Below are 25,478 nucleotides of genomic sequence, written 5' to 3' on the forward strand. Positions count from 1 at the left end.
CCCTCTTTGAAAGGAATGTCTTTCTCAAAACTCTTATTCAGAATGCAAAGTAAATGAAGTAAACAAAATATGTGTTTTGGATGTAAAACATGCGTCATTTCAACTACTTTTATTTTATTTGGTCATTTGTATTAACATAAAATGTACCGATACAATGCAAACCGGATATTCAGTTTGTCCGTCTTTTTGGCAAAGTAAAAGTCTTCCAGATTCTGCGTTTATTATGCAATTAATGTGGCAGACTATTTTCCACTCATCAGACAGACGCAACTTATTCTGTAAAAAATGTACAAGTCTTGCATTTCTACGTACCGTGAAAGACATTACCAGATATAAAAACAAAGCCAACTATTTTAAAATCACGCTTTTGCCTTGCAGACTTTTATTTTAAATAATTTTCCAGCGCCATTTAGGGAAAGAACAGTTTTGTTTCCTGCTTCAGCTCCAGTCGGTGATGGCGGGGCTCCAGTTCTCCACATCTTGCACGTTAAGAGACTCATTCCTCGTTTCTCCATGGGATGAAATCGCTCCCGCTGCCTATAAAGATTAGGACGTACGGCTGATAATATTCGCTTTCTGATTTGCGGTAACTTAAACGCGAGTGGAAAGAGTCGGAGCAGTAACCACACATCGCTACCGCTGTATTTTAAAATGGCTCCAGTTCAGATCGGTTCGGACGGGCAGCTGGTGCCCGCCGGGGGTCCGACCTCAACCCCGCAGCCTCCTCCAGGAGCCCCGGCAACCCAAGGAGTCCGGCTGAGCCTCCTGATCGAGTTTCTGCTCCAGCGAACCTACCATGAGATCACACTGCTGGCTGAACTGTGAGTGCACGATAGACCTGACCTGGACTTCTTGTTTTGAATGGTCATTGGTCAGGCATGGATAACTGAAGTTTGATTATGTGTAGCATTGGCCCGTATGGTTCAGTTGGCAATTGTTGTGTTCAGTTTATGACCGTATTTACTTGTCATGTCAGCTTGGACACAAATCTTGACTCTTAAGTTGGTAATAAACAATGTGTAACTTAAGTGTTGTTCTTGAATGTGGCAAATTTACCGTAGCTGATAACTTGTTTAAAAATCTTATGAATTGGATTGAATTGAATCTAGTACATTCGAAAGCTTGCCCAAGTGAATTTGGCATTTGGTAAGAAACTTCAGTGTGTTGTTTATTTTGTAACATTCTATCAAAAGTTATATTAAAATGTATTATTTCACAGCAATGGGTTCTCAAAGTTTCTTATTATTTGGTAAAAGGGTCATCTTTGCCACATAATAGCTAGTTGTTTCAAATCTGAAATGTTTTGTGCTGTCATTTGCTATTATGTAACCATGTCTTTATTATTTTTACAGACTGCCTCGTAAAACAGACATGGAAAGGTAAGTAACATAGTTTATTTTTAGATGTTTTAAACTTTAGAGTAAGATGTGTTTAGTCAGTGTTTTTCAAATGGAGGGGTCCACATGAGAGTGCTTTGGATTCATAAAAAACTTAAAAATTAATTAGAAAAGATAATACATAATTATATATTTATAAATTAATGTATGTATGGGTTTATATGTATCTAAAAGATCCAATGAAAAAAGTTTATAAATAAAAATGAGATTAAAATGAGTAAATAAATTAGGCATGGGACGATAACCGTGTTGAAGGTATACCGCAGTTTGGAAAAGTCAAGGTTTTAAAACCGCTAAAATTTTCTGCTATACCGTTCTTAAGGTATGAGTAAGATTCTTTATTTAAACTTTTGTTTGTTTTTTAGGACAGCAGTATCTCCAGCAGAAAAGATCTCCAAAGATGCCTTTTTAAATTGTCAAAAAAAAATCAGTGCTTTTGAAACAAATGAAGACAGCAGAAGTCAATAATTCAGTTGAATTATTTAGCCTGACTTGTTTACTGCTCCAAAATAATTTATATGTTTCCCAAATGAAAATGTATTGTGTACAAAGGGGAAAAAGGTTTTGTTTTTACCCGGACATTTAAAAAGAATATATTTTAGAGCAGTAATCTCAATACCGTGAAACCTTGATATTTATATCCAAGGTTATCATACCGTCAGAATCTTATACCGGCCCATGCCTATAAAAAAATACATGATATTAAATTATGATGGTTTTAGGTTATCCTACATTAAGTGATATTAATTACTACACCTGGTATTATAAGTAGGCATGGGATGATAACCATTTAGTCTAGGATTTAAAATTTTCTGCTATTCCGTTCCTACGGTATGTGTACAATTTTTAGAATTATTATTATTTTTTTGTTTTGTTTTTTAGGACAACAGTATCTCCAGGGGAAAGATAAATTAGTTTTCTTTTAAATTGTAAATTAATCTGTGTTTTTGAAACTAATGAAAACAGCAGCCAGTGATTCGTTTTAATTATTTAGCCGGTCAAGTTTACTGTTCCAAAATATTTTAAATGTTTCTTAAAATAAAATATATTGCGTTTTCTAAGAGAGTAAGTAGATAGTTTGTTAGAGGCACAAGGTTTTTTGTTTTTGTTTTTTTGTTTATCCAATAGCTGAGAATAATGGAAGAATATGGCGTGCGGCGATGAAGATTTTGTTTTGTTTCATTAAGCTTTGTAGCGAGATAAGAAGTTACTATTGAATTAGAATTGTTTGGCATCACTAGCATCCCCTTACTCCTGAGTTGATCTAATATTTTTTGTTTGGTACTTTCTTTTTGAACTTGCTACTTTAATTGCATTTTTTTTTATTGTAAATATCTCATTTTGTGTATATATATATTTGGGCATTTTGTATTGGTTTCACTTTTGTAATTTAAATAACTTTTGTTGGCATTTCCATTGTCTATGTCTTTTTGCTTAGAATAGCCACACCAAAAGTTATTCTTTTTACCCTGACTACCATCAAAGACATTGTAACAAAAGGGGAAAAGTTTTTAGTTTAGTTTTTTTTACCCAGACATTTAAAAATAACATATTGTAGAGCATTAACCACAATACCATGAAATCGTGATCTTTTTATCCAAGGTTATCATACCATCAGAATCTTATACCGGCCCATGCTTAATTGGAAGTGCTGATCTTGTGGTACACATTAAATTTTGGTCATCAGTCAAGAAACTCTAACCCCAGGGTTAAATTGTGCTTCCATATGAACATAACTGATTTAACCTATTTCTTACAGGAAAATTGAAATTGTTCAGTTTGCCAGTCGGACACGTCAGCTCTTCGTGCGTCTGCTTGCTCTTGTCAAGTGGGCAAGTAATGCAGGGAAGGTGGAGAAATGTGCGGTACGTGCTTTTTCTCCCAACCTCAGACTAATTAATTTCCTTTTATTGAGATGCTCATTGTTAGCTCTGTCTGCAGATGATATCCTCATTTCTGGATCAACAAGCATATTTATTTGTTGACACGGCTGACCGGCTGGCATCACTGGCCAGGGATGCGTTGGTGCATGCACGTTTGCCTAGTTTTGCCATCCCTTTTGCCATTGATGTGCTAACCACAGGGTCTTATCCCCGTCTGCCCACGTGCATCCGAGTGAGTATTCAAACATAGTGTACATACAGAGAATATAGATGTGAAATAAATGACAACTGTATTTTTTTTTTTTTTTTTTTGTAGGATAAAATTATTCCTCCTGACCCAATAACCAAAGCAGAAAAGCAGACTACGTTAAATCAGCTGAATCAAATCCTGCGACACAGACTAGTCACTACTGACTTGCCTCCACAGCTGGCTAATTTAACCGTGGGTAAGTTATTAGTCTCCCACATCTACTGAGAAAGTTGTATTCTGGCCTGTAGTAAGTGTGTTATATATTTCCAGAATTTGGAGACCATGCTTTAAGGGTATTTCTTTTTGCCTTTGAATGATTTTTGTTGTTTCCATGGGTCTTTTTTTTTTTGTCAAGCCAATGGACGAGTAAAGTTTCGAGTTGAGGGTGAATTTGAAGCCACACTGACAGTGATGGGTGATGATCCTGATATTCCCTGGAGACTTCTTAAACTAGAGATACTGGTTGAGGACAAGGAAACTGGAGGTAAGATGTTCTCTGTGTGTAGTAATAAGATATTGCAAATGACATATAATGGAACCATAATTATATATTACACACAGAAAAGTTTAGGAAAATCCAAAATTTTTTATTATTTGAAAAAAGTATCATCTACTTGCAAGGCTGCATTTATTTAATAAAAATACAATAACTGTAATATTGTGACATGTTATTTACATTTTGAATAATTGTTTTCTGAATGAGATGTTTTAAAGTCATTCAAAGCTGAATTCTCCACAGCAATTAAGATCTGCTCTGTAACTTAATTTAGAGAGATCGCAAGGAAATATAGATGTAAAATGGGTTTGGGATATCCCATATATATATTTAAAAATATTTTATTTATTTGTTTCTTTGTATACCTATAATATTTTATATTATTGAGGATATATATATATATATATATATATATATATATATATATATATATATATATATATATATATATATATATATATATATATATATATATATATATATATATATATATAATATTTAATTTTCAACCATTTCTTATTAAACGTCGCAGGATTCTTTAGAATTCATTTTAATATTTCTTATTTGTCTCAGCTGTACTGCTAATGTTTTGATGTTGACCTTATTCATTTTCTTTATAGTTGTTTTAAACAAACTTGAAAACATTTGTAGCATTTAAAAAAAAATTATAGTCAAATTTAATCAATCTCTTAATGCATTCTTGCTGAGTAAAAGCATTACTTAAAAAACTGATCTATAAATGTGTGTACAATTTGTGTTAAAAAATGCTTATTTATAAATATTATCAGATATTATTGATTAATAAATATTAATATTAAAATGAATGAATATTATTTTAAAATGATCCTAACCATATATATTGAATTTTTTTAGATGGACGGGCATTGGTCCACAGCATGCAGGTGAATTATATCCATGAGCTGGTCCAGTCCCGTCTGTTTGGAGATGACAAGCCTCTTCAGGACATGTACACCTGTCTTCGTATCCTTTCAGCTGAACACTGAATTTTAGTATAACATTATTATTATTATTATTAGGTTCCTAAATTAATATCTTTTACTTTACCTGCCCAGATATTTTAAAGTACAGTAATGGTCAGTCTCAACTTTTTAAACTATTCAAAAAGAGACGTCCAAACTATGAAAGGGAAGTTTTGTTTTACAGGTGTTGTGAAAAAGGTGTTTAATAAATCAAAGCTGTTTCCTTGATGAATGGTGTCAGATTCCTTTTGCCTGTCACTCCAGCTGGAGGTGCTGCACTCTCAGACTCTGATGTTGATCAGAGAGCGGTGGGGGGATCTGGTGCAAGTCGAGCGCTACATCCCTGCAAAGTGCCTCACGTTATCTGTCTGGAAGTATGTTTTAAAAATTCAGCAGTTTGCTCATTTTTCTTTTTTGGTTTTTCATCTAATGATTTTTTTTCTTTCAGTCAACAGGTGCTGGGTAGAAAGACTGGCACTGCATCTGTACACAAAGTCACCATAAAAATTGATGAAAGCGATGGTTCCAAGCCATTACAGATCTCCCATGAGCCTCCACTGCCTGCCTGTGATTCCAAATTAATGGAAAGAGCCATGAAGGTGAGTATTACTGGTGAAATTCATTTGTTAAAAATTCATTCATTCCTTTTTTGATAATGATATTGTATAACACTAATTGTATACTTTTCAAAAAGTTTGGGATCAGTAAGATTTAATTTTTAAAAATTTTAATCAGCAATTGTATATTAAATACATTTTTAAAAGACATTCACATGGCTACAAAAGATGTTTTGTCAAGCATGAGAAACAATTTAAGTAAAAAAGCATAACAGTTTCAGTTATTTAAACAAAAAATGTAAATATAATTGTAATGCATACAATAAACATGAATAAATATAATGCATTTGCAGTGTAATTATGTTAATGCAGTGTATTTATGTTATATAAATGCTTATTTGATGTTAAATTACATATATTGTAAGAAATGTATATAGAAAATACAGAAAAGTATTCAAAAAATACATATTATGATGAAATAATGGCTGATTAAAATTTAGATTTAGAGGGGAATTACCAAATATATGTAACTCTTTGTAGCAGTTCCAAACCTTTGAATGTTGATGTATGGTATGGTAAGATCAATGAAGATAAAAGTTTGTTTGTTTTGCCTTTTCTTTCAGATCGACCATCTATCAGTGGAAAAGCTTTTGATAGATAGTGTACATGCTCGCTCGCATCAGAAACTGCAAGAACTTAAAGCCATTCTGAAAAGTAGCAACCCTAGCGATAACTGTGAGTATTTTGCACCACAGAAATCTTCACACTCGGTTTACATTTTTATTGAATCAAAACAATTTGAAAGGAATTTTAATCTGTCAGTCATTGCTTATAAAATTACTTGTAGTATTACTTGCCAAGCTGTTTTGTTGAAACACTGATTAAATAATTAAATAAAAGATGTACATAAAGGGGCATGATACAAATCTTTGGTACAAATGTGTCCCATTACAACCTCTTACGTGGTCATGAGCATTAATTTTGTCTGTTATCTGTTTGTTTTTCAGCCTTTATAGAGACTGCACTTCCCACGCTGGTCATACCAATACTGGAGCCCTGCGGTCGATCTGAGTGCCTCCACATATTTGTTGATCTGCATTCAGGAATGTTTCAACCAATGCTTTACGGAGTCGGTTAGTCCTATTTGCATTACATTAGACCCACATTAAATCATCAGAAAACAACATCTTGAATTTAGTTTTGACTTCTTTTTACTTTTTCTTTCTAGATCAGTCTATGCTTGACGAAATTGAGAAGAGTATCAACGATGACATGAAGCGCATTGTCACATGGTTGCTACAGCTAAAGTAAGCAGTCCAGCAAAACTACTGATTAAAAAAGATTGTGGTCAGGAAGTTTAAAAAAAAGATTTAAATGACGCCTATTCTGTTCACCAAGATTGCATTTATTTGATAAAAAACACGGTAAAATTGTGAAATATTAAAAAAAATAAATTTTATTGAATGGGGTAAAATGTAATTTATTCCTGAGATTTAACTCCTTAACTGTCACCCTATTTTTTGAGTTCACACTTCAAATCATATTTGATATATGCATATTATAAATAGTTTGTTAGTAAGTTCAAATTTAAACTAGAAAAAAAACATATATATATATATTATTATATGTTAGTTTTAAAAGTTTCATAATTTTACCTCATGTCTTCATTAGCGAAAATCATTCTAACATGATCTACTGCTCAGGAAACTGTTGGACTGCTTTATTTTTCTTAAAGCTGTTATAAATTACAGTTAAAAATAAATGCATTTAAAAATATTATCAAACTTAATTGACTTTTTTCCATCAAGGAGACATTGACTTGTTTAAACAATTCACTTTTGACCACTAGTGGTGGCTAGAATGTTGTGAAAGTATCTGATGTTAATAGATTGTGTTTTGGTCAGATTCTGGTTGGGCGAGCAGAGATGTCGGCAGTCTGTGAAGCATCTTCCCACACTGTGCACAGACACTCTCCATCTATCGAACCTAACCACACATCCTGTGGGCAACCTATCAAAACATCGCCTCTTCATCAAACTCACTCGCCTCCCACAATACTATATTGTAAATACTCTAACATTTTATTTATACATATCACAGATAAAGCTATTTGTTTGTGTGAATTCCAACCATTTAAGATTTGTGTTTTGCAAGGTGGTGGAGATGTTTGACGTGCCCAGCAATCTGACGGAGCTTCAGTACAAGTACTACTTCCTGTCTGTGAGTCAGATGGAGAGCGAGGATGGACTTCCTTCTGCTCTGCTGTTTAGGCATTTTAAGCCCAACCTGGAGGAGCTTGTGCAGGACATTTCATCTTGTCGAATGGCTCGCCTTGGGGCCAAGAGGAAGGTGGGATAGGCTATAGAATATTCTGAACTTTGACGTTAAACATGATCATTTTCCTCGTACCTAATAATATTTATATTACCTCAAAGTCAGTATGAAATAGAAATTGAACTTTATTTTGTCTATCTGAAAATGTATTGGGTCATTAGGGGCTTTTGTCAAAGAGGAACTTTTCTAAAAAAAAAAAAAGATCTGCTTTTTAAGTTTTTCATACTGCAGGAACTGGGAACCTAATGATGTGCTTTTAATGTCATTTTGAGGGAACTAAATTAGCTGAGTTTTCAGAATAGGGTCTAATCCAGCACACTAAGAGCTACCATGATAGAAAGGTATGCTGCTGATTGGGCAAATGCATCCCATATGGAACACTTGCTCAGACAAACACAGAAAAGCTCATATTTGCAGTATTTTTGCCTTTGTCTGCAGCTTGTTTTTATTCTCCGCCTCAATTGCATGTAACATTACATATTGTCAATAGAGATTTGGTCCTCCTATCTGTGGTTTCAGTGAGATGTTGTTAAAAGAGGGGAAGCTTTTTTAAATTTAATATTACAATGGAATAAATTAGATATATATGCACATATCCAGTTGAAGAGAAAATTACTAGCCCTCCTGTGACTTTTATTCTAAATTTTATACCTATTATATGTATTTCCCAAGTGATGTTTATTAGAGCAAGGACATTTTCACTTTTTACTATTCTTTTGCCTATTTTTTGTTTTGGAGAGAGCCCTTTTTTTAGTGTGGCTGGAATAAAAGCAGTTTTTATGTATGTTTTTAAAACCATTTTAATAGCCCTTTAGGAATATTTTTTCGCAATGGCTACAGAACAACAAACCACAGTTATAGAACAATTTGGCTAATTAACCTTAGCAAACTTACTATCCTAGTTAAGCCTTTAAATGGCACTTACTAATATTACATACTAATATCTTTTAAAATATCTAGAAAATATTATGTATTGTCATGGCAAAAAATTGTATAAAATAAATTGGTGATTAAAACTGTTATAATGTTAAAACTGTGTTTCTAAATTTTGTTAAACAGCACTTGGGAAATGCATTCTTTTAAATATTAGGGCTAATAATTTTGACTTCAACTGTAACTTGTTTATATTAAATATTGCAATATTTCATTTTTGTGTTGAACACCTTAAAATGGTATTTAAAGATGTGAAGCGGGTTATGGTAATCGATATCTTGTGATTTGATTTTCCTCCAATCAGTTGGAATATGTTGGCAAGAATCTAACATATTGTGCTACAGTAAGGCAATATTTAGCAGTATTCACATTTCAGAGAATTCAGGAGAATTAAATTCATGAGCAGCACTGTAATTTAGTTTTGGCTTTTAAACCTAATGCAAAGCTATTGTTAGAAGTCTTGTATGTCAACAAGTTAATAAATATTAATACAGTATTGCTAAACGCATCATAATATTTTCCATTTTATGCATCTGTTTCACTAGGGTTTATACAGAAGAAAAATGCTGTGATGTGTCGTTAATGTAATGAACATTCTTGTTTGGCTCTTTCCTCAGTTGTCTGGAGAGCAAAGTGCCACTGAACCAAAGAAACCCAAGAGGTCAGGAGAGATGTGTGCCTTTAATAAGGAGCTTGCTCACCTGGTGGCCATGTGTGACACCAACATGCCCCTCATCGGACTGCGCTCTGAGGTACTGCATATCTAATTAGATGGTGGCAGCGGTTTCGCAATTTCTAAAGTGCTAACTCTTAAAAATATCACGAATTGTGTGTTTTCTTTTCTCACTTTGACTCTTCTAGTTGTCCAATATGGAGATTCCTCATCAGGGAGTGCAGGTTGAAGGAGATGGCTGTAGTCATGCCATACGTATTCTGAAGTAAGATCTGTTTTTCTAGTGCATGTCCTGAACTGAGAAATGCAAATAGCAGTTTTTTTTCCGCATTAGTGCTGTTTCATGCACTCTTCTGTTTGCGTTTTGTATGATTTTATTCATTTACTTATTTTGTTTAAGTACCAAGTACCTATTATTAAGATATTAGCTGTTTTTGCACTTATAAAGTTCATATTCTGCATGATCTTATTTTACATTCCTAATTCTACCCAATACTTGGGTAGAACCCAACTACTAATGTAAAAACTATTAATAAACAGCAAATTAGGAGTTTAAGCTAAAAGTCATAGTTATTGCTTTGTTAAAAATGGTTTGTTAACTGTTAGCAATGGTTTGTTTCTATTCTGAAAACGACTGACACAGTTTCAATTTATTAGAACTTCTACATTAAGCTGCTTAGAAACAATCTACATTGTAAAAGCGCTATAAAAAATAAAGATTAATTGAATTAAAAGCGAGAATTTAACTGTAATATAAAGTGGGACTTTATTTTAAATTCTGAATTAAATCTAAATTTGCTATGTTTATTTTATAGCATTGTTTATTTATTTTTTAATTAAAATTTTCAACGGAACCAGAGTGGTACTGTTATTTTGTGACAACAAGTACAGCAAGTTTGTTTTACATTCAAATGCATTGAATTGAATTGAATTGAATTTTATTTGACAGATTTTAGACAAGCTGTACAAGTATCCCATACATTTTGAAATAAAAACTGTCGAGGATAAAAAACACAATAAAGCCCTGGGCATACAAATCCTTGGCAGAAATAAAAGGTAATTATAAAGCTGAATTTAGAAAAAGACATTCACTGAGTATCCTCAAGAAAATTCCAGAGGGAGGACCAAATGCACCAGAACACCTCAGATCTCTGATGTAAATCGTAGGTTGAGTCTAGTCGCCTGACTATATAGACATAGACATATTGGCTGAAGGTATCTGATGACTTGACCATAATAATATACATTGTTTTGGTATATACTAAAATTCAATACACATTCTTTATCACAATCAAGACACAGTTCCACTGTACAATTCAGAAGGTATATCTTTGTGGACAAAGCAAAAGTTTTTCCAATTATTTTTTTAAATAATTTTGTGAATCTCTTTCCACTACATTTTGATTTTGTCACAGTCTCAGATTACATGCATCACTGTGCCAATGTCTACCTTACATTAGAAACTGAGAACAATTGGGAAATAGTATATGGAGGTGAACTGGAGTTAGATATATCCTGTGAACACATTTATAATTTCTTTCATGAACCGAAATTAAAGTACTTTTGGGATAGATAATTGAGCAGGCCAATAGCCATTCCTCATCACTAAACAGTCCTTTTCCCATATTACCACATTGTCATTCTTAAGGTGAATCATTAATCTGTTCAAGTTAATCCACAGAAAAAGCATGTTTCTTCTGGTAATCTTCAATGAAAATTTGACCATTTAGAGTGGCGGTCCTTCTGTTGACATCAACCTGAGGGCTTCCTTAGCAACCGCATATTAATACCCTCTCGTACTTTGCTAAGAAGGAATGATGTGCAAAAGAAAGCCCCACCCCCTACTCAATATTCTGTTTCAGTTGGAAGTACATCAGCATACTGAAATATGTGGATTTTAAAGAAAGAAATGCTGTTATTTAGCAAGGACACATAAAACTGATCAAAAGTGGCAGTAAAGGCATTAACATTGCACTATTTGTAATATGATCAATTTTTTATACACTAAAGTATTAAGGAGTGTAACCATTTTCAAAGGTGTTTATGTACAAATTGATAATATCAGGGTTTTTGATTTTTGAGGCAATCGATACATTTCATTTATAAAACACAATCAAAATGTGTAAAAGCAGCTTTGAAGAGATAAAAATAGCTTTCCTTCTCTCTCTCTCAGAGTTCCACCTTGTATGGCAGTGGGTGAAGAAACCAGAAAAGCTCTAGAGCGCTCTCTGCTGGACTGCACCTTCAGATTACAGGGACGCAACAATCGCACATGGGTGGCAGAATTGATTTTCTCCAGTTGCCCACTCAACAGCACATCCATCAAAGAGCAAGGTACTTCTCTACTAATGCCTTTCAGAACTGCATAGTGATGTGAAAGGGATAGATTTTTATTTTATTTTTTCCCCGTCTTATTCAATTCAGCTTCAACGCGGCATGTCTACCTGACATATGAGAATCCTCTGTCAGAGCCAGTGGGTGGCAGGAAAGTGGTGGAGATGTTTTTAAATGACTGGAACAGCATTAGTAAGCTTTATGAATGTGTAATGGAGTTCTCACGCTCTTTACCTGGTATGTACCTTGGTTATACTGTGTCTTGAATAATTAAATTGGATCTCATCCATAGTGGTATTGATCTAGTTATTTACTGCTAATTTATCATTTAGCTGACAAAATTGTAATTGTAGATTGTTAATGAGGTATTGACATACATTACTACTTAAAAGTCTGGAGTTGATGTAAAGTGACAGCAATGTTACATAAGGATTCTATTGCTAATAAATGCTATTCTTTCGAACTTTTTTATTAGATAATCCTGAAAAAAATTTTGGATTTACTTGTAATTAATAATCAATTTGTTCCTATTTTCTAGAAATGCCCTCCTATCTGAGCCTTTTCTCGGAGATACGGTTGTATAATTATCGGAAACTGGTTCTGTGTTATGGCAACACTAAAGGCAGCTCGGTAAAAGATTTTGAAAAATTGTTATAATGTTGATGCTTAAGTTCCTAAAGGCATAGTTCATCCAGAAATTAAAATTTGAATTTACTTATCCTCAGGTCTACTTTTTTTTTCTCCTCAGGCAAACATTTAAGAACATTTTTAACTGAAGTTGTGGTTCTTGAGGATTCATAATATACAAATCAACAGCTAACGATACTTTGAGAGTCCAAAAAAAGCATACACAGGACTAACAAAATTAATACCTGTGACCAGTGTTAGGGAAAGTTACTTTAGAAAGTAATGCATTACAATATTGAGTTACTCCCCCAAAAAGTAACTAGGTGCATTTTTATGTTAAGTAATGCTAAACATTACTTTTGCCTGGCTGAGGCTTGATCACGTTCAGAATTTTTTTTCTTTTTTTTTTTAAATAGAGCAGCTCTGCAATTAAAAACACACTGTACACAGTATAACCTTCATTTACCTTAAAAAAAGCCCATAAAAAATTGATGTAGGATAATGTTATCTTCTGAGAACTGAGCCCAGAGCTATAAATGCCGTAAATACAGATTAATAAAAGTTTAAAGCAGTGCATTTGCTACTGTTGTACTTTTTGCCTTATTAAAAAGTAAAATCACTGTCTATTTAGATAATCCTCTTTCCTTTTCTTTTATGTGTTCAACAGAACATTGTTTACAGCATTACCTTTTATCCACATTCTCGGCAAATAGTTGTAAATAGAGCAATGTTCATTTGGTGAATGCGCTCAGAAATGTTCTTTTTCTTTCATTTTTTTACATTAAAAGTGCCTGTAGCTACAAGGCATCAAACCTTCATTCGAACTTTCAAATGACCTAGGATCTCAGTTTCAGTGTGAACTATCCCTTTAATTACCTAATTTAGTAATTTAGTTTAAATCTAGCGTTTTTATTTTTTATACATTACATTTTCAAGCTTTATATCCTATACTTTTAGGTAACCATACAATGGAACTCAGTAACGCACCGCTATCATCTGGCCCTGGGGACTGTGGGGCCTAATTCAGGCTGCAGCAACTGTCACAACATAATTCTTCACCAACTTCAGGAGATGTTCAACAAGATCCCCAATGTTGTACAACTTCTACAGGTACTTACAGCTCTGTCACTAAAATAGTCATTGACATAATTTGTCATATTATTAATTACATTTGTATCTAGCAACATAATGTCATTATGCTTTAAATATATTAAACTGTTAACAGATCAGTTTGGAGTTGATTTGGAGGATATGTCTCTATTTATAAATGATATGCTGGTTATTTTCTCTCATTTTGCTCTTCTCAGGTCCTTTCAGATACTCAGGCTCCTCTAAATGCCATCAACAAGCTTCCCACAGTGCCTATGTTGGGTCTCACCCAAAGGACCAATACGGCGTACCAGTGTTTCTCCATCCTTCCCCAATCCCCCACCCACATCCGCCTAGCCTTCCGCAACATGTACTGCATTGACATCTACTGTCGAAGCAGAGGAGTGGTGGCCATCCGGGATGGTGCCTACAGTTTGTTTGACAACACTAAGATAGTCGAAGGCTTCTATCCAGCTCCTGGACTCAAGGTGGGTTGAGCAAATCATATAATAATAAGGGTAATCCACACGAAAATGCTAATTCTGTCATTTACTTGACCTCAGGTAGGAAAGTGACATTGGTAGAGTATGATTTTTACTTTGTGAAAAATGTACAGAACACATGTGTCGAGTACAAAAGCATTAATGGTGTAATGAATCCAATTAGAGTGACCCTGGAAGAAACAAAAGCATTCAAAATCTCTGTGTAGGTTTTTGTTTTACAAAAAGATATGAGTTAAAGACAAAGTTCATCCAAAACTGAAAATTGACATTTACTCTCCCTTCACTTGTTCCAAACCTGAGTTTCTTTCTTCTGTTGAACACATAAGAAGATATTTTGATGAAAGCTGGAAACCTCTAACTATTGACCTCCATAGTATTTTGTTTTTCCTACTATGGATGTCAGTGTTTACAGGTTTTCAGCTTTCTTCAAAATGTCACATTTTGTGCTCAACAGAAGAAAGAAACTCAAAGTTTTGAAACCACTTGAGGGTTAAAAATTAGTCAATTTTCATATGTGCTTGAACTATCCCTTTAAGTAAGATCACAAAAGCTTGATTGACATTTTCTTAAATATATTTGTTATATATTTTGCTATTTTTTTGACAGTTTAACAAGCAAGACCTTACTGTTAAGTTTGAAAATTTTTAGACACAATATTACCTTTTGTTTCACCAATGACAATAGGTCTAAATCAGGGGTGCCCAAACATTTTCTTATGAAGGGCCAAAAACCAAACTTGGTTAAGGGTGGTGGGCCGAAGTTGCCATGGTAACTTCCTAATGTAATCAATTTATTTACGTATCAATAATTATATATGTTTTACATTTTATAATGTACTTCTTAATAATAAAACCATAAACAATCTCGTTTATAACACAATGGAGTTCAATGTTTTTTATATTTACAAAAAGAATACATTTTCACTCTAGTGAAATATGTGTCCTAGTAGTATTTTTTACAACGTGCCACACATATATCTGTCATGATGTATATATCTGTCATCATACTTATCAAATACATCTTTTTCTCAAAAAAAAAAGGGTTTTAGGGTTTCACGACCCTTGAAAAAAATCAACACATTACAATAATTGACATTTAATTGAAACAATTTTTAATTTTTAAAAAATTTTTTGTAGCTCAGCAATTACACAAACAAACAAAAGTTTAGTTAAAAATTATAACGATGATCTCTGATTTAGGGATTCGCCCCAACCTTCCCCATCATTTGTCCATCTCTTCTCTGATTGGTTGGTCAAATCAAAGGTTACCATGGGCCAATTTTGGGCCGCGGGCTCTAGTTTGGCCATCTCTGGTCTAAACAAAGCTAGAGCATCTGTGCACCTTAAAGCAAAGCTGTTTTGTTTCTAAATTCATGTTTCTTAACTAGTTGTTTGGGCCAGTTATTCAATAATCAATTCATAAAAACTGTTGTTTTATCCCAACTAGCCTACTAGCCTAGAAATAAATAAATACTTTTGTGTGTGTATCATGTGTGTGAAACATATTGTCTTTAACAAACACTCTGTTGCGTCTTTTCACCATAACATGGGCAGTCAGTAATCTTGTCATTAACATCCTCCACATTTTTTATTTCTGCTGGTTGTGGATCTCTCATAATTTAGCATATGAGTTAAAGGAACAGTTCACCCAAAAATTTAAATTACCTCATCATTTATTTTCCCTTTTTTTAAGTTTCTTTCTTTCTTTCTTCTTTCTTTCTCCTGAACACAAATGAAGATAGTTTGAGGAATGTTGGTTGCTGCCACTTATTGACTTCAGTAGTAGGAAAAAATATTACTGTGGAGTTCAATGGGTTTCAGCAACCGACATTCTTCAAATATCTTATTCTGTGTTCAACAGAAGAAATGAACTCAAATAGGTTTTGAACAAGTGAAGGGTCAGTAAGTGATGACAGAATGTTAATTTTTGGATGAACTATGCCTTAAATGCGTAGGTCTCAAACTCAATTCCTGGAGAGCCGCAGCTCTGCAGAGTTTTGCTTCAACTCTAATTAAACACAGCTGATCCAGCTAATTAAGGTGTTCAAGACTACTAGACACTACTAGATCATCTGGGTTTAATTAGGGTTAGAGCAAAACTGTGCAGAGCTGCGGCTCTCCAGGAATTGAGTTTGAGGCCTATGCTTTAATGGCTTTAATTATTTTTTTTGTGGTTTGTTGATGTAATTTGTAATTTATTAATTTAACAGGGATAATGCTCATTAATAAACAGTGAAACTGTGAATAAGCCAGAGTTAGCCACGGGGGCTAATTTTCATCTGTTGCCCCCTGCCAGATTTTAAAAGGCAACCTAAAATCAAAAACACATGATCACACATACAGAAACAGTAAAATTACAAATGACAACAGTATAAAACATGTAATAAGAATTTCTTAAAATGTTAGACAGAAGAATTACACATGATTACAAACTTGATTTGCTTTTAGCCATTTCTTTAACTTATATTTAAAAGTTGAATAATTTGTAACACCCCTTAACTCAATGGGAAGTGTGTTCCAAAAATGACTGGCTCTAACTGAGAAGACTGATTGTGCAAAAGTTGTACTTTGAAAGTACTTAGAAAAGTTGATGAAATTGTGAAACATTAAATCAATTATTATTCATCAGGCGAAATGTTGATTACTAGCCAGTGAAACTATTTGTATAATTATCATTTCGTTTTATTTGTCTCAGACGTTCCTGAACATGTTTGTGGATAGTAACCAGGATGCTCGAAGACGCTCCGTCAATGAAGACGACAACCCTCCCTCGCCGATTAGCATGGAGGACACCTTCATGCCCCACACCCAGACGCAGCCTCCAGGAAGAGGGGTGTATCCGCCCCTTACATCACCTCCCAACCCGTACCACGTGCCTCCTTCACCGTCCATGATCACAACGCAATCTCCAGGTATATTTATGTTTCTCTCTTGTGTCATTGAGCTTGTCTTTAGCATCCTGGTCATGCCATCCATGGAGTCTGGGAGTCAAAAAAAAATAAGCACTTTTTTTTTATTGATATCCCACCCATTGAAAACATGTCCCACCAGCCTTTCTGTGGACATGCATGCTTTTATCGGTCAGTCTGTGTTCATCACCGTATACTGTCCAATGGGAAAGCATGCCCACGATCATACACATGTCCACCCATCTCCATTCAAGGCCTGCAGCTTCTGCTTTAGCCGCACAGAGAGAAGTTGACGAGGCCTCTGATTGGTTAATTGTGTGCAGGGAACATCCACGCAGCCAATTCCCCTAGTGGAGCTCTACGGGCCCCTTCTCCCTTTGGGCCCACCCCTTCTCCCTCTTCTCTGGGCATTTCTATGGGGCAGACCTCCAACTTTGCCAGCCCACATGGTAAGTGTACAGGGCGGCCGCCATCCAGGGCTTTGTTGATTTAGGCTTTCCTTCCTCTGTGGGGTTTCAGTCTCTGATGAGCTGGTAAAAGACATCTGATTTGTCTCTTTCGCTTGGAGGATTTAGTTGGCTTAATTGAGCACTTGCTTGATATTTCTTGTATCATTACTTGCTTTTTTAGTTTCCTTGACTGGTGGGACTGGGAAGACGTGGAATATCTGTTTTAATCATTTACATGATTATGTGCAAGACAAAAAAATGCTATGCTTAGTATTTCAAATCAGTTTGATCGAGTGGTCCTGTGATTTATTGTGTGTGTGTGTTTTAAGAATATATTTTTTGTTATCTGTTTTGTACACTTTTATTCAGACTTTTGGGATTGGTGTGATATTTTTATTAGTACGAAAAGTAAAAAAAAAAAAAACTTTTTGGACAAGCTTTTAATTACAATTATGGTTGGCTGCTAGTAAATTTCTCTTTAATTTGTACAGCTGGCACTTAATCTGTTTTAGATACACTTTCTGATGTAAAGCTCATAAAAGGTGCTCTATAAATAACCTTAGCTTACTTTTACTTGATGTTTCAGTGCTTCCCACAGGTTTGAAACATACTTGTGGTGGTAGCCGGATTATAACACACCATTTACCAACATCACATAAATAGTTATATATGCCACTGACAGGTAAAATCTGCTAACAAACTTTAATGCCAAAGCATTTTAGATATGTATATAAAAAAATTGCCTATGTAGTTTATTAACATCATCAAATTAATAAAATAATCTGCAAATGAGAAATAAATAACAGAAAAGTTGACAATGACAGAAAAGACAATATCTCTAAAATTAGAGATGTCATTTCGTCCTTTGTAAGTAAATAGTAAAGTTAATGTCTGAGTTGTTTAGATTAATGAATCTATTATTAACTTTTTTATCTCGGCTGTGTGTGCACTGTTAGCTGTGAAATCAGGTGGAAAGTAATCTTCAATAAAAGAGTAATGCAAAAAATGCACACCAGCTTTAGAAAGCGAAAGCAAAAGTTAAATCCCGGACATTTTAGGAGATTTAGAAACCCGGGTCAAATGAATTTTGTAAGTCCCAAAAATGCACGTCTCTGTGAGTCTGAAGAGCATGTGAAATGTGTCTGCACGATTGTTGACTGGTATCGCAAGCACAGAACGAAACTGGTAAACGAGAGAGGATTTTCCATTATTAATCAATCACGGATGTTTGGTTATATTGAGCGGATACCAAAAGTGTAAAAGGATGTTAATGAATCCATTCTTCAGTGTCACATGAACCTTCAGAAATGAGGATTTTTGTCTTTGTGGAATTCGTCATCCATATATTTTTTGCGTTTTCTGATTTGTACTTAAAATCATTTGTTGGATGTGTAAATGTGACCTTAAATTTAATGCGATTAAATATGATCAATTTAATGCGCCCTTGCTCTGTACAATTATTTGTAATATTTTTTGTTGTTCTTGATGATGCCAAACTTTGCAACGGAGGTATATGTTAGTACAGTAAAGCTGGGGATTGTCAATTACCTCAGAAAAATAGTTCCAATATCACAATCTCAGAACTTTTTCAGCAAATCCTGTGTCTTAATTGAAATTGAATCAGGTGCTTCATAGAAACAGTAGAGCATTACCCACCGCAACACGGGTCCATTATGACCCCGATGTCTTTGATTTGTTTTGCAGGAACTCTTGATCCCAGTTCACCATACACACTAGTGTCCGCCAGCCCCAGGGTAGGCCCCTGGCCAGGTTCCCCACAGGTTTCTGGACCTTCTCCTGGAGCACGAATCCCTGGCATGTCACCAGGAAACCCTTCTTTGCACTCACCCATTCCAGACCCATCCCACTCCCCTCGAGCTGGTACCAGTGAGTGCATAAAATTCAAAGACATTTTGCCTAAAGACTATTTTAAATCAAAGGAATCAAATGTAAAACTTGTTATAGTGATATCTATACATAGTTATTGATCATTTATACAATTATCTTTTATGAATATAAAAAATTACAAATAAGGATTTTGTAAAAATTAAGTAATACAGTGATAATATTGATATAATCATACTTCTAATATTAAGAAGTTTATACTAGTAGCAAATTATCTTATTAGAATGGTTTCTAAAGGATCATTTGAAACTGAAGACTAGAGAAATATTTTTATCACAAAATTAAATCACATTCTAAAACATATTAAACTTTTTTTTTTTATTAAAATTAAGAAACAATTATAATACATTTAATAATTTTGTAATATTATGATTGTACTGTATTTTTGTAATGTAAATACAGTCTTGACAACCATTTAAGTTCTTTCATAAATTCTACAGACCTCAAACTTTCAAACAGACGTACAAAAATAACTGGCTAGATTTGTTTTTCTTAATTTTCTTGACAATTGCAATGCTAAATATCTTGATGGGTCTTAAATTTGATTTCAAATATAGATTTATGCAAGTTTAATAGACAAAAATAAGTAGTTCTAGATTTGCTGAATTTTAATTCAGCATAAATATTCCTTGCAGTAACTAATTTCATTCACTGTGTGTAGGTTCACAGGCGATGCCTCCACCTCGTAAACTGCCACAACGTTCCTGGGCCGCCTCTATTCCCACCATCCTCACCCACAGCAAGCTACATGTGCTGCTTCTGCCTTCACCCATGCCATGCCCGGTCCCAGGGCTGGCAGGCAGCTATCTGTGCTCACCTCTGGAGCGCTTCCTGGGCTCAGTCATCATGAGACGACACCTGCAGAGAATCATCCAGTTAGAACCCAACGTGAGTCAGAAGCTGTGAGCATGTTAGTATGGTTACTTCATATGATTGCATCACACTTTGACTATTTTCTGTTTACAGCTCACTATTGTGAACTCAAACGAACCAGGCGTCATCATGTTTAAGACAGAAGTGCTTAAATGCAGAGTGGCTCTCAACCCTAAATCCTACCAGACTCTCCAGCTGAAAGTCACACCAGAAAACACGGGACCCTGGTCACAGGAGGAGCTGCAGGTCTTGGAAAAGTTCTTTGAGACCAGGGTAGGAAATCAACTCACCAACTGACATGGCTTTTTTTTTTGATATTCAGTGAATCTCTTCTTTTCTTTTGTTCACTTTGTGTTTTGGAAAGTAGCAGTAGAGAGAGTTGTCATCCGTCTTTATGAGAGCACTTATTGGGCCTATGCTTCACATACAGGGAAATTCTTTTACAATCTTTACCTTAGCAGTGCTATACTGTTAGCAAACGTTGTGATTCTGCCAAGCTGAATATATAAATGTCTGCTGCACACTCTCTCAACAACAAAAACACACAAGAAAAATACTATTACTGAGAAAACAGAAGCCTAGCATCGTCTAATTATAGATTTATTGATATTTATACAACAGTTCTGTCTGGTTCTTGAATCTGATTGGCTGATAGCTCTGCGATATTCTGCCAGTAACAGCACTCGTACCACCTCCTTACCCTTCACCCTTGTGTATTACTCCACTAGTATACAGCAACAAGCAGAGGACACTACAGTTTGACAAATATTGCTGCTGTTGGGCAACAATGTAATTTTGAGGCTTTTTTTAGTCAAGAATGTAGTTGTTTAAATTGCAACTATGCAGTTTATTTATAAGAATAGTGGCTATTTTAAAATATTTATAGTTTCTGAGAGACAGTACGTCGGCAGCCATTATTGTTTTGTCATCACTTTAGACATTACGCTAGAGAATCATTCAAATACTAGCTCTAAAGTGACGTTGTGTGATATTGCTCATATGTATAGACTCCATTATGCTTGCCTTGTTTATTGTTGGTTGCTTGGTTTCCACTACTACAGTTAAGTGCTCTAACAACTTGATGGAAAAGCACCTTATTCACATTTGATTTTTTTTTTTCAGCAAATTTAGAAAAGATTTGCTTCATGTTTGGATGGAAACCTGACTTGTTGCACTTTATCCCAGTATTCCTGAGTCATGATTTAAATGAAATAATTTTCTTTCACTTTCACCTTAGGTTGCAGGACCACCCTTTAAATATAACACACTAAATGCCTTCACAAAGCTGTTGGGAGCTCCCACCAACATACTCAGAGACTGTGTTCGCATCATGAAATTGGAGTTGGTAAGCACTTTTTTTGTGCAAACATACATTTTTTTAATTTCTGGAATCCCTTTTTTTATTTATTAAATTGAAATAAGAAAGGTTTGTACATAATATAACATCAGAATAAATTGTAATATTAATAAATGTTTTGTAATACCACAAAAAATTTCCTGCAACAAATCAGTCTATTAGAATATTTTCTGAGAATTCATGTGACACTGAAGACTGGAGTTACAGCTGATGAAAATGTAACTTTGCCATTACAGGCAGATTGAAATAATTACTTTAATGTTATTCTTTTAAATGCTAATATTATTTCCCAATATTACCGTTTTACTGTACAATAAATGCATCAAATAAACAGAGCCTTCAAGCTGTTCTTCATTATCCCTTTAGTTCCCAGACCAGGCGGCTCAGTTGAACTGGAATGTGCAGTTCTGTCTGACCATCCCACCCAGCGCCCCTCCCATTGCTCCACCAGGAACCATCGCCGTGGTGCTAAAGACCAAGATGCTTTTCTTTGTAAGTCATTCAATCTGTGAATTTTATCTTTTAATATCAACTTTTACTACACAGCCTGTTCCAAGGTCTCGCTCTAAAGGTCCTAGTCCTGAATTCTGATATCTATTATTCTAACACTATTATTCCAGTCATTGAATGCTCAACAGCTTGTGTTTAGTCTGTGTTTTGAATATTACAACATGTATTAACTTGGAGAGATGCTCTTCTTATAGCTCCAGCTGACCCAGAGGTTACCGGTGCCCCAGGAACCCATCAGTATCATCGTGCCCATTGTGTATGACATGGCCACTGGACTGACCCAACAGGCCGACATCCCTCGCCAGCACAGCTCTTCTGGAGCCGCAGCCCTGATGGTCAGCTCCATCCTCAGACGCTTTAATGAGCACCATCCACCACGACCAGGTTTGTACATTAAGCTCATACTGTATATCAGTGCTATTTGTAAACAGTGGTTTGTAAAACTCCCATGTTTTATATACATTTTTACATCTGTAATATTATGAGTTGCATGTTTTCCATCCCCAACTGGAAGCCTCAGTGTCAAAATTGCATTCTTAAAGTTATTTTATGCTTTTTGCAAGATGCAGATCTCCGATGTTGCCAAAAGTGTGTTTAAAATTATTTTCAGCTCAAAATATGCCATTAATTTTACCATGGTGCAAATGCTTCTTTTTGGTGCCAGAAAAAATGCACTGTATTTCCGTGTGTGTCTTTAAATGCAAATGAGGTGCAGAGCTCCACCCCTTTCTAGAAGCTTTGAATACGTTTTAAAGCCTTGTCAGTTTAAACTCCTGATATATGATTTTTTGAGCAAACAGACAATGGCCTGTTGTTTCACTAATATTAAACTAAATTCTAAACCTTCAAATAAACAAAGGAAAACTCAGAACTACAGTCTAAGTGTTTGTGGCAGTTCATAGAGGGCATTATTATTGGATTACTATCTATAGTAAATAATTTGAGTTTGAGGTTTGTCATTTGAAAATTCTTTTCATACTCAAACAGCAACCTTATGCACTAAATTAAGTTGAAAGTGTAAAAAAGCAGAATAGGAACCCTTTATAGTCCGCATGAACCCAGAAGTTGCGACTTTTTCTTTTTAATGTTTTTTTTTGTATTGTGACGCAGCTCCTAGAGAAACCGAATATTAAATGAGAAAACAGTGGGCGTGGCTTGTGTTTTCTACTGCTCGATGATTGGATTTAGTAAAGTAGGCATTTCATTTAAGAAGTTCGGGAAAAGAGTTTCGGGAGAGTTTTTACAACCTAACAAACACCACCTCATCATTTCTGTGTTTTGGCAAAACTGACAGTTGGAGGGGCGTGATTAGGTATGTTAGTCATGCCTAATTGCTCAGACAGTTGTAATCTGAGAACTAAAAACAAACGAGAAGTGCATTTTCAGATTTCAAATTTTAGATTACAAGAGCAAACCTTTTTTTTTCTTAATGACATGCGCATATGAGTTGTTCGCCACAGCCATATCCCCTTGCACCCCAAGACCGGTTACTCACTGAAGCTAAGCAGGGCTGAGCCTGGTCAGTACCTGAATGGGAGACCACATGGGAAAACTAGGTCGTTGTTGGAAGTAGTGTTAGTGAGGCCAGCAGGGAGCACTTAACCTGTGGTTTGTACAAGTCCTAAAGCCCCAGTATAGTGAAGGGGACACTAAACTGTCAGTGAGCGCCGTCTTTCAGATGAGACGTTAAACAAGGTTCTGACTCACTGTGGTCATTAAAAATCCCATGGATGGCACTTCTTATAAAGAGTGGGGATGTAATCCCGGTGTCCTGGCCTTTACCCATCATGGCCTCCCAATCATCCACATCCATTGAATTGGCCCTTATCACTTCCTCTGCACTGCGTAGATGGTGTGTGGTGGGTGCACTGGCGCCGTTGTCCTGGGGCTGCCGTCATATCATCCAAGTGGATGCTGCACACTGGTGGTGGTGTGGAGAGACCCCCCTCATGATTGTGAAGCGCTTTGGGTGTATGGCTATACACAATAAATGTACTGTATAAACACATATTACATTACACCACAAAACTAGCAGTGTGAGCTAACAAAATCATATGGTTAGTTTAGATTTCATTTTGTACTTTAAGAGAGATAAAATGTCACCCTGTACAAGTTGCAATTCATAATTGAATTCAGAAATGATGTAATAACAAATCCATAACTGAAAGTACATAATTATAAACCTGTATTCTATGTTCTTTCATCCACGTTTTAATATCTTTTCTTTTTTTCCTAACAGGGGAGTGCACAATATTTGCAGCTGTTCACGAGCTCATGGCTAATCTAACGCTAAACTCCGGTGGACGACCATAAGTTGATGTCTCCTGTAGGAAATTCATCAAACTGATTCTACATGAATAAATTCAGCCCCGACTCCAGGGACGTTCAGGTTTTGTGCTGCAACTAATGGGCTCTTCTGCTGGTGTATTATATTGTCATTAAAGGGGGCGGAAGAAGGATGGAACTTTTTTTATTGTATTATGAAGCATGTAAATTAAAAATTGTTACAATAGCAGGACTTCTTTTTAAAATAGCTCGAAAGTTCTGCTGACGGATTTATAATTTTTTTTTCAGATGCACTTCTTAAGCAACGGATTGTGATAGAAAAGATGTTTAACTACAGCTGTATTTTTTTTATTTGAAACTTTGCAGAAAATATCTCTTTTTTTGTAATACAAGTTATCAATGCTGTGTGAGCGTTGATGTTTTCTTTATCAGCACACTATTTAATTTACTTTTTTTGTTTGTGCTCGCATTGCTTTGATTTCTTAATATTCCTGTCACTTAAGACATAAGTGACAAAATAAGCCGTGTTTTATTGTATTTCATTGGAATCATGCAAGAGGTCCAATATTTTTCATGTCTGTGTTTATTACTATTTAATAAACATTGGAAATAACTCCATCCTTTCATTAACAAATCCCTGTTTGTTTGCTGATGTGAAATTAAATATATTTAGAGAATGAAATGAAACCGGTTTTCCTTTTGTGTGTAGCGTTTAATGAGTAAGATTACATTCTAATGGTGTTATTACTGCATTTTTAGACTAAAAATTAACGTGTGAAGTCTGAATAGATTTGTAAAAACGTTTCATGAAAAGCTTGTAATGACAGTATGACCTGCATTCAAGCCAGAATAAACTATACAGATTTAAATAGCTTTTTTTCTACTATGTTATGAATATTGCAATAAGAATTCACCACGGAAATTGCCAGACATAGGTTGTAGTTAGAAGGGATATAGCTGCAGTTGAAAGTTAACGAGAATCCAGTCATTCATGAATTTTCTTTTTGGCTTAGTCCCTTTGTTAATCGGGTGGAAAGTGGAAAGAATCGCCAATTAACCAGCATATGTTTTACGCTGCGGATACTCTTCCAGCTGCGACCCAGTACTGGAAAACACCCGTACACACAAAGCATT

General features: G+C 35.0%; 1 protein-coding gene across 2 annotated transcripts; it reads left to right on the forward strand.

Moving 5' to 3' along the window:
- The first annotated feature begins 434 nt into the window (after positions 1-434).
- On the forward strand, positions 435-24,978 carry med14 (mediator complex subunit 14). Of its 2 annotated transcripts, XM_056465595.1 has the most exons (30): positions 435-821; positions 1,353-1,379; positions 3,157-3,262; positions 3,339-3,512; positions 3,597-3,726; positions 3,886-4,014; positions 4,900-5,007; positions 5,248-5,380; positions 5,455-5,605; positions 6,187-6,298; positions 6,571-6,696; positions 6,792-6,870; positions 7,468-7,627; positions 7,718-7,912; positions 9,448-9,582; positions 9,692-9,768; positions 11,677-11,837; positions 11,928-12,074; positions 12,376-12,467; positions 13,422-13,574; positions 13,772-14,041; positions 16,751-16,967; positions 17,288-17,413; positions 19,118-19,300; positions 19,980-20,206; positions 20,285-20,464; positions 21,429-21,536; positions 21,915-22,040; positions 22,253-22,442; positions 24,298-24,978. In XM_056465595.1, the coding sequence occupies exons 1-30, from the start codon at positions 652-654 to the stop codon at positions 24,369-24,371; spliced, it is 4,266 nt and encodes a 1,421-aa protein (XP_056321570.1). In that variant the 5' UTR covers positions 435-651; the 3' UTR covers positions 24,372-24,978. The 2 variants fall into 2 exon arrangements, with proteins under 2 accessions (XP_056321570.1, XP_056321571.1); XM_056465596.1 differs by lacking the exon at positions 17,288-17,413.
- Positions 24,979-25,478: the final 500 nt, after the last annotated feature.

The sequence above is a fragment of the Danio aesculapii genome, chromosome 9 (assembly GCF_903798145.1).
Source record: "Danio aesculapii chromosome 9, fDanAes4.1, whole genome shotgun sequence".
NCBI classification, from domain to species: Eukaryota; Metazoa; Chordata; class Actinopteri; order Cypriniformes; family Danionidae; genus Danio; species Danio aesculapii.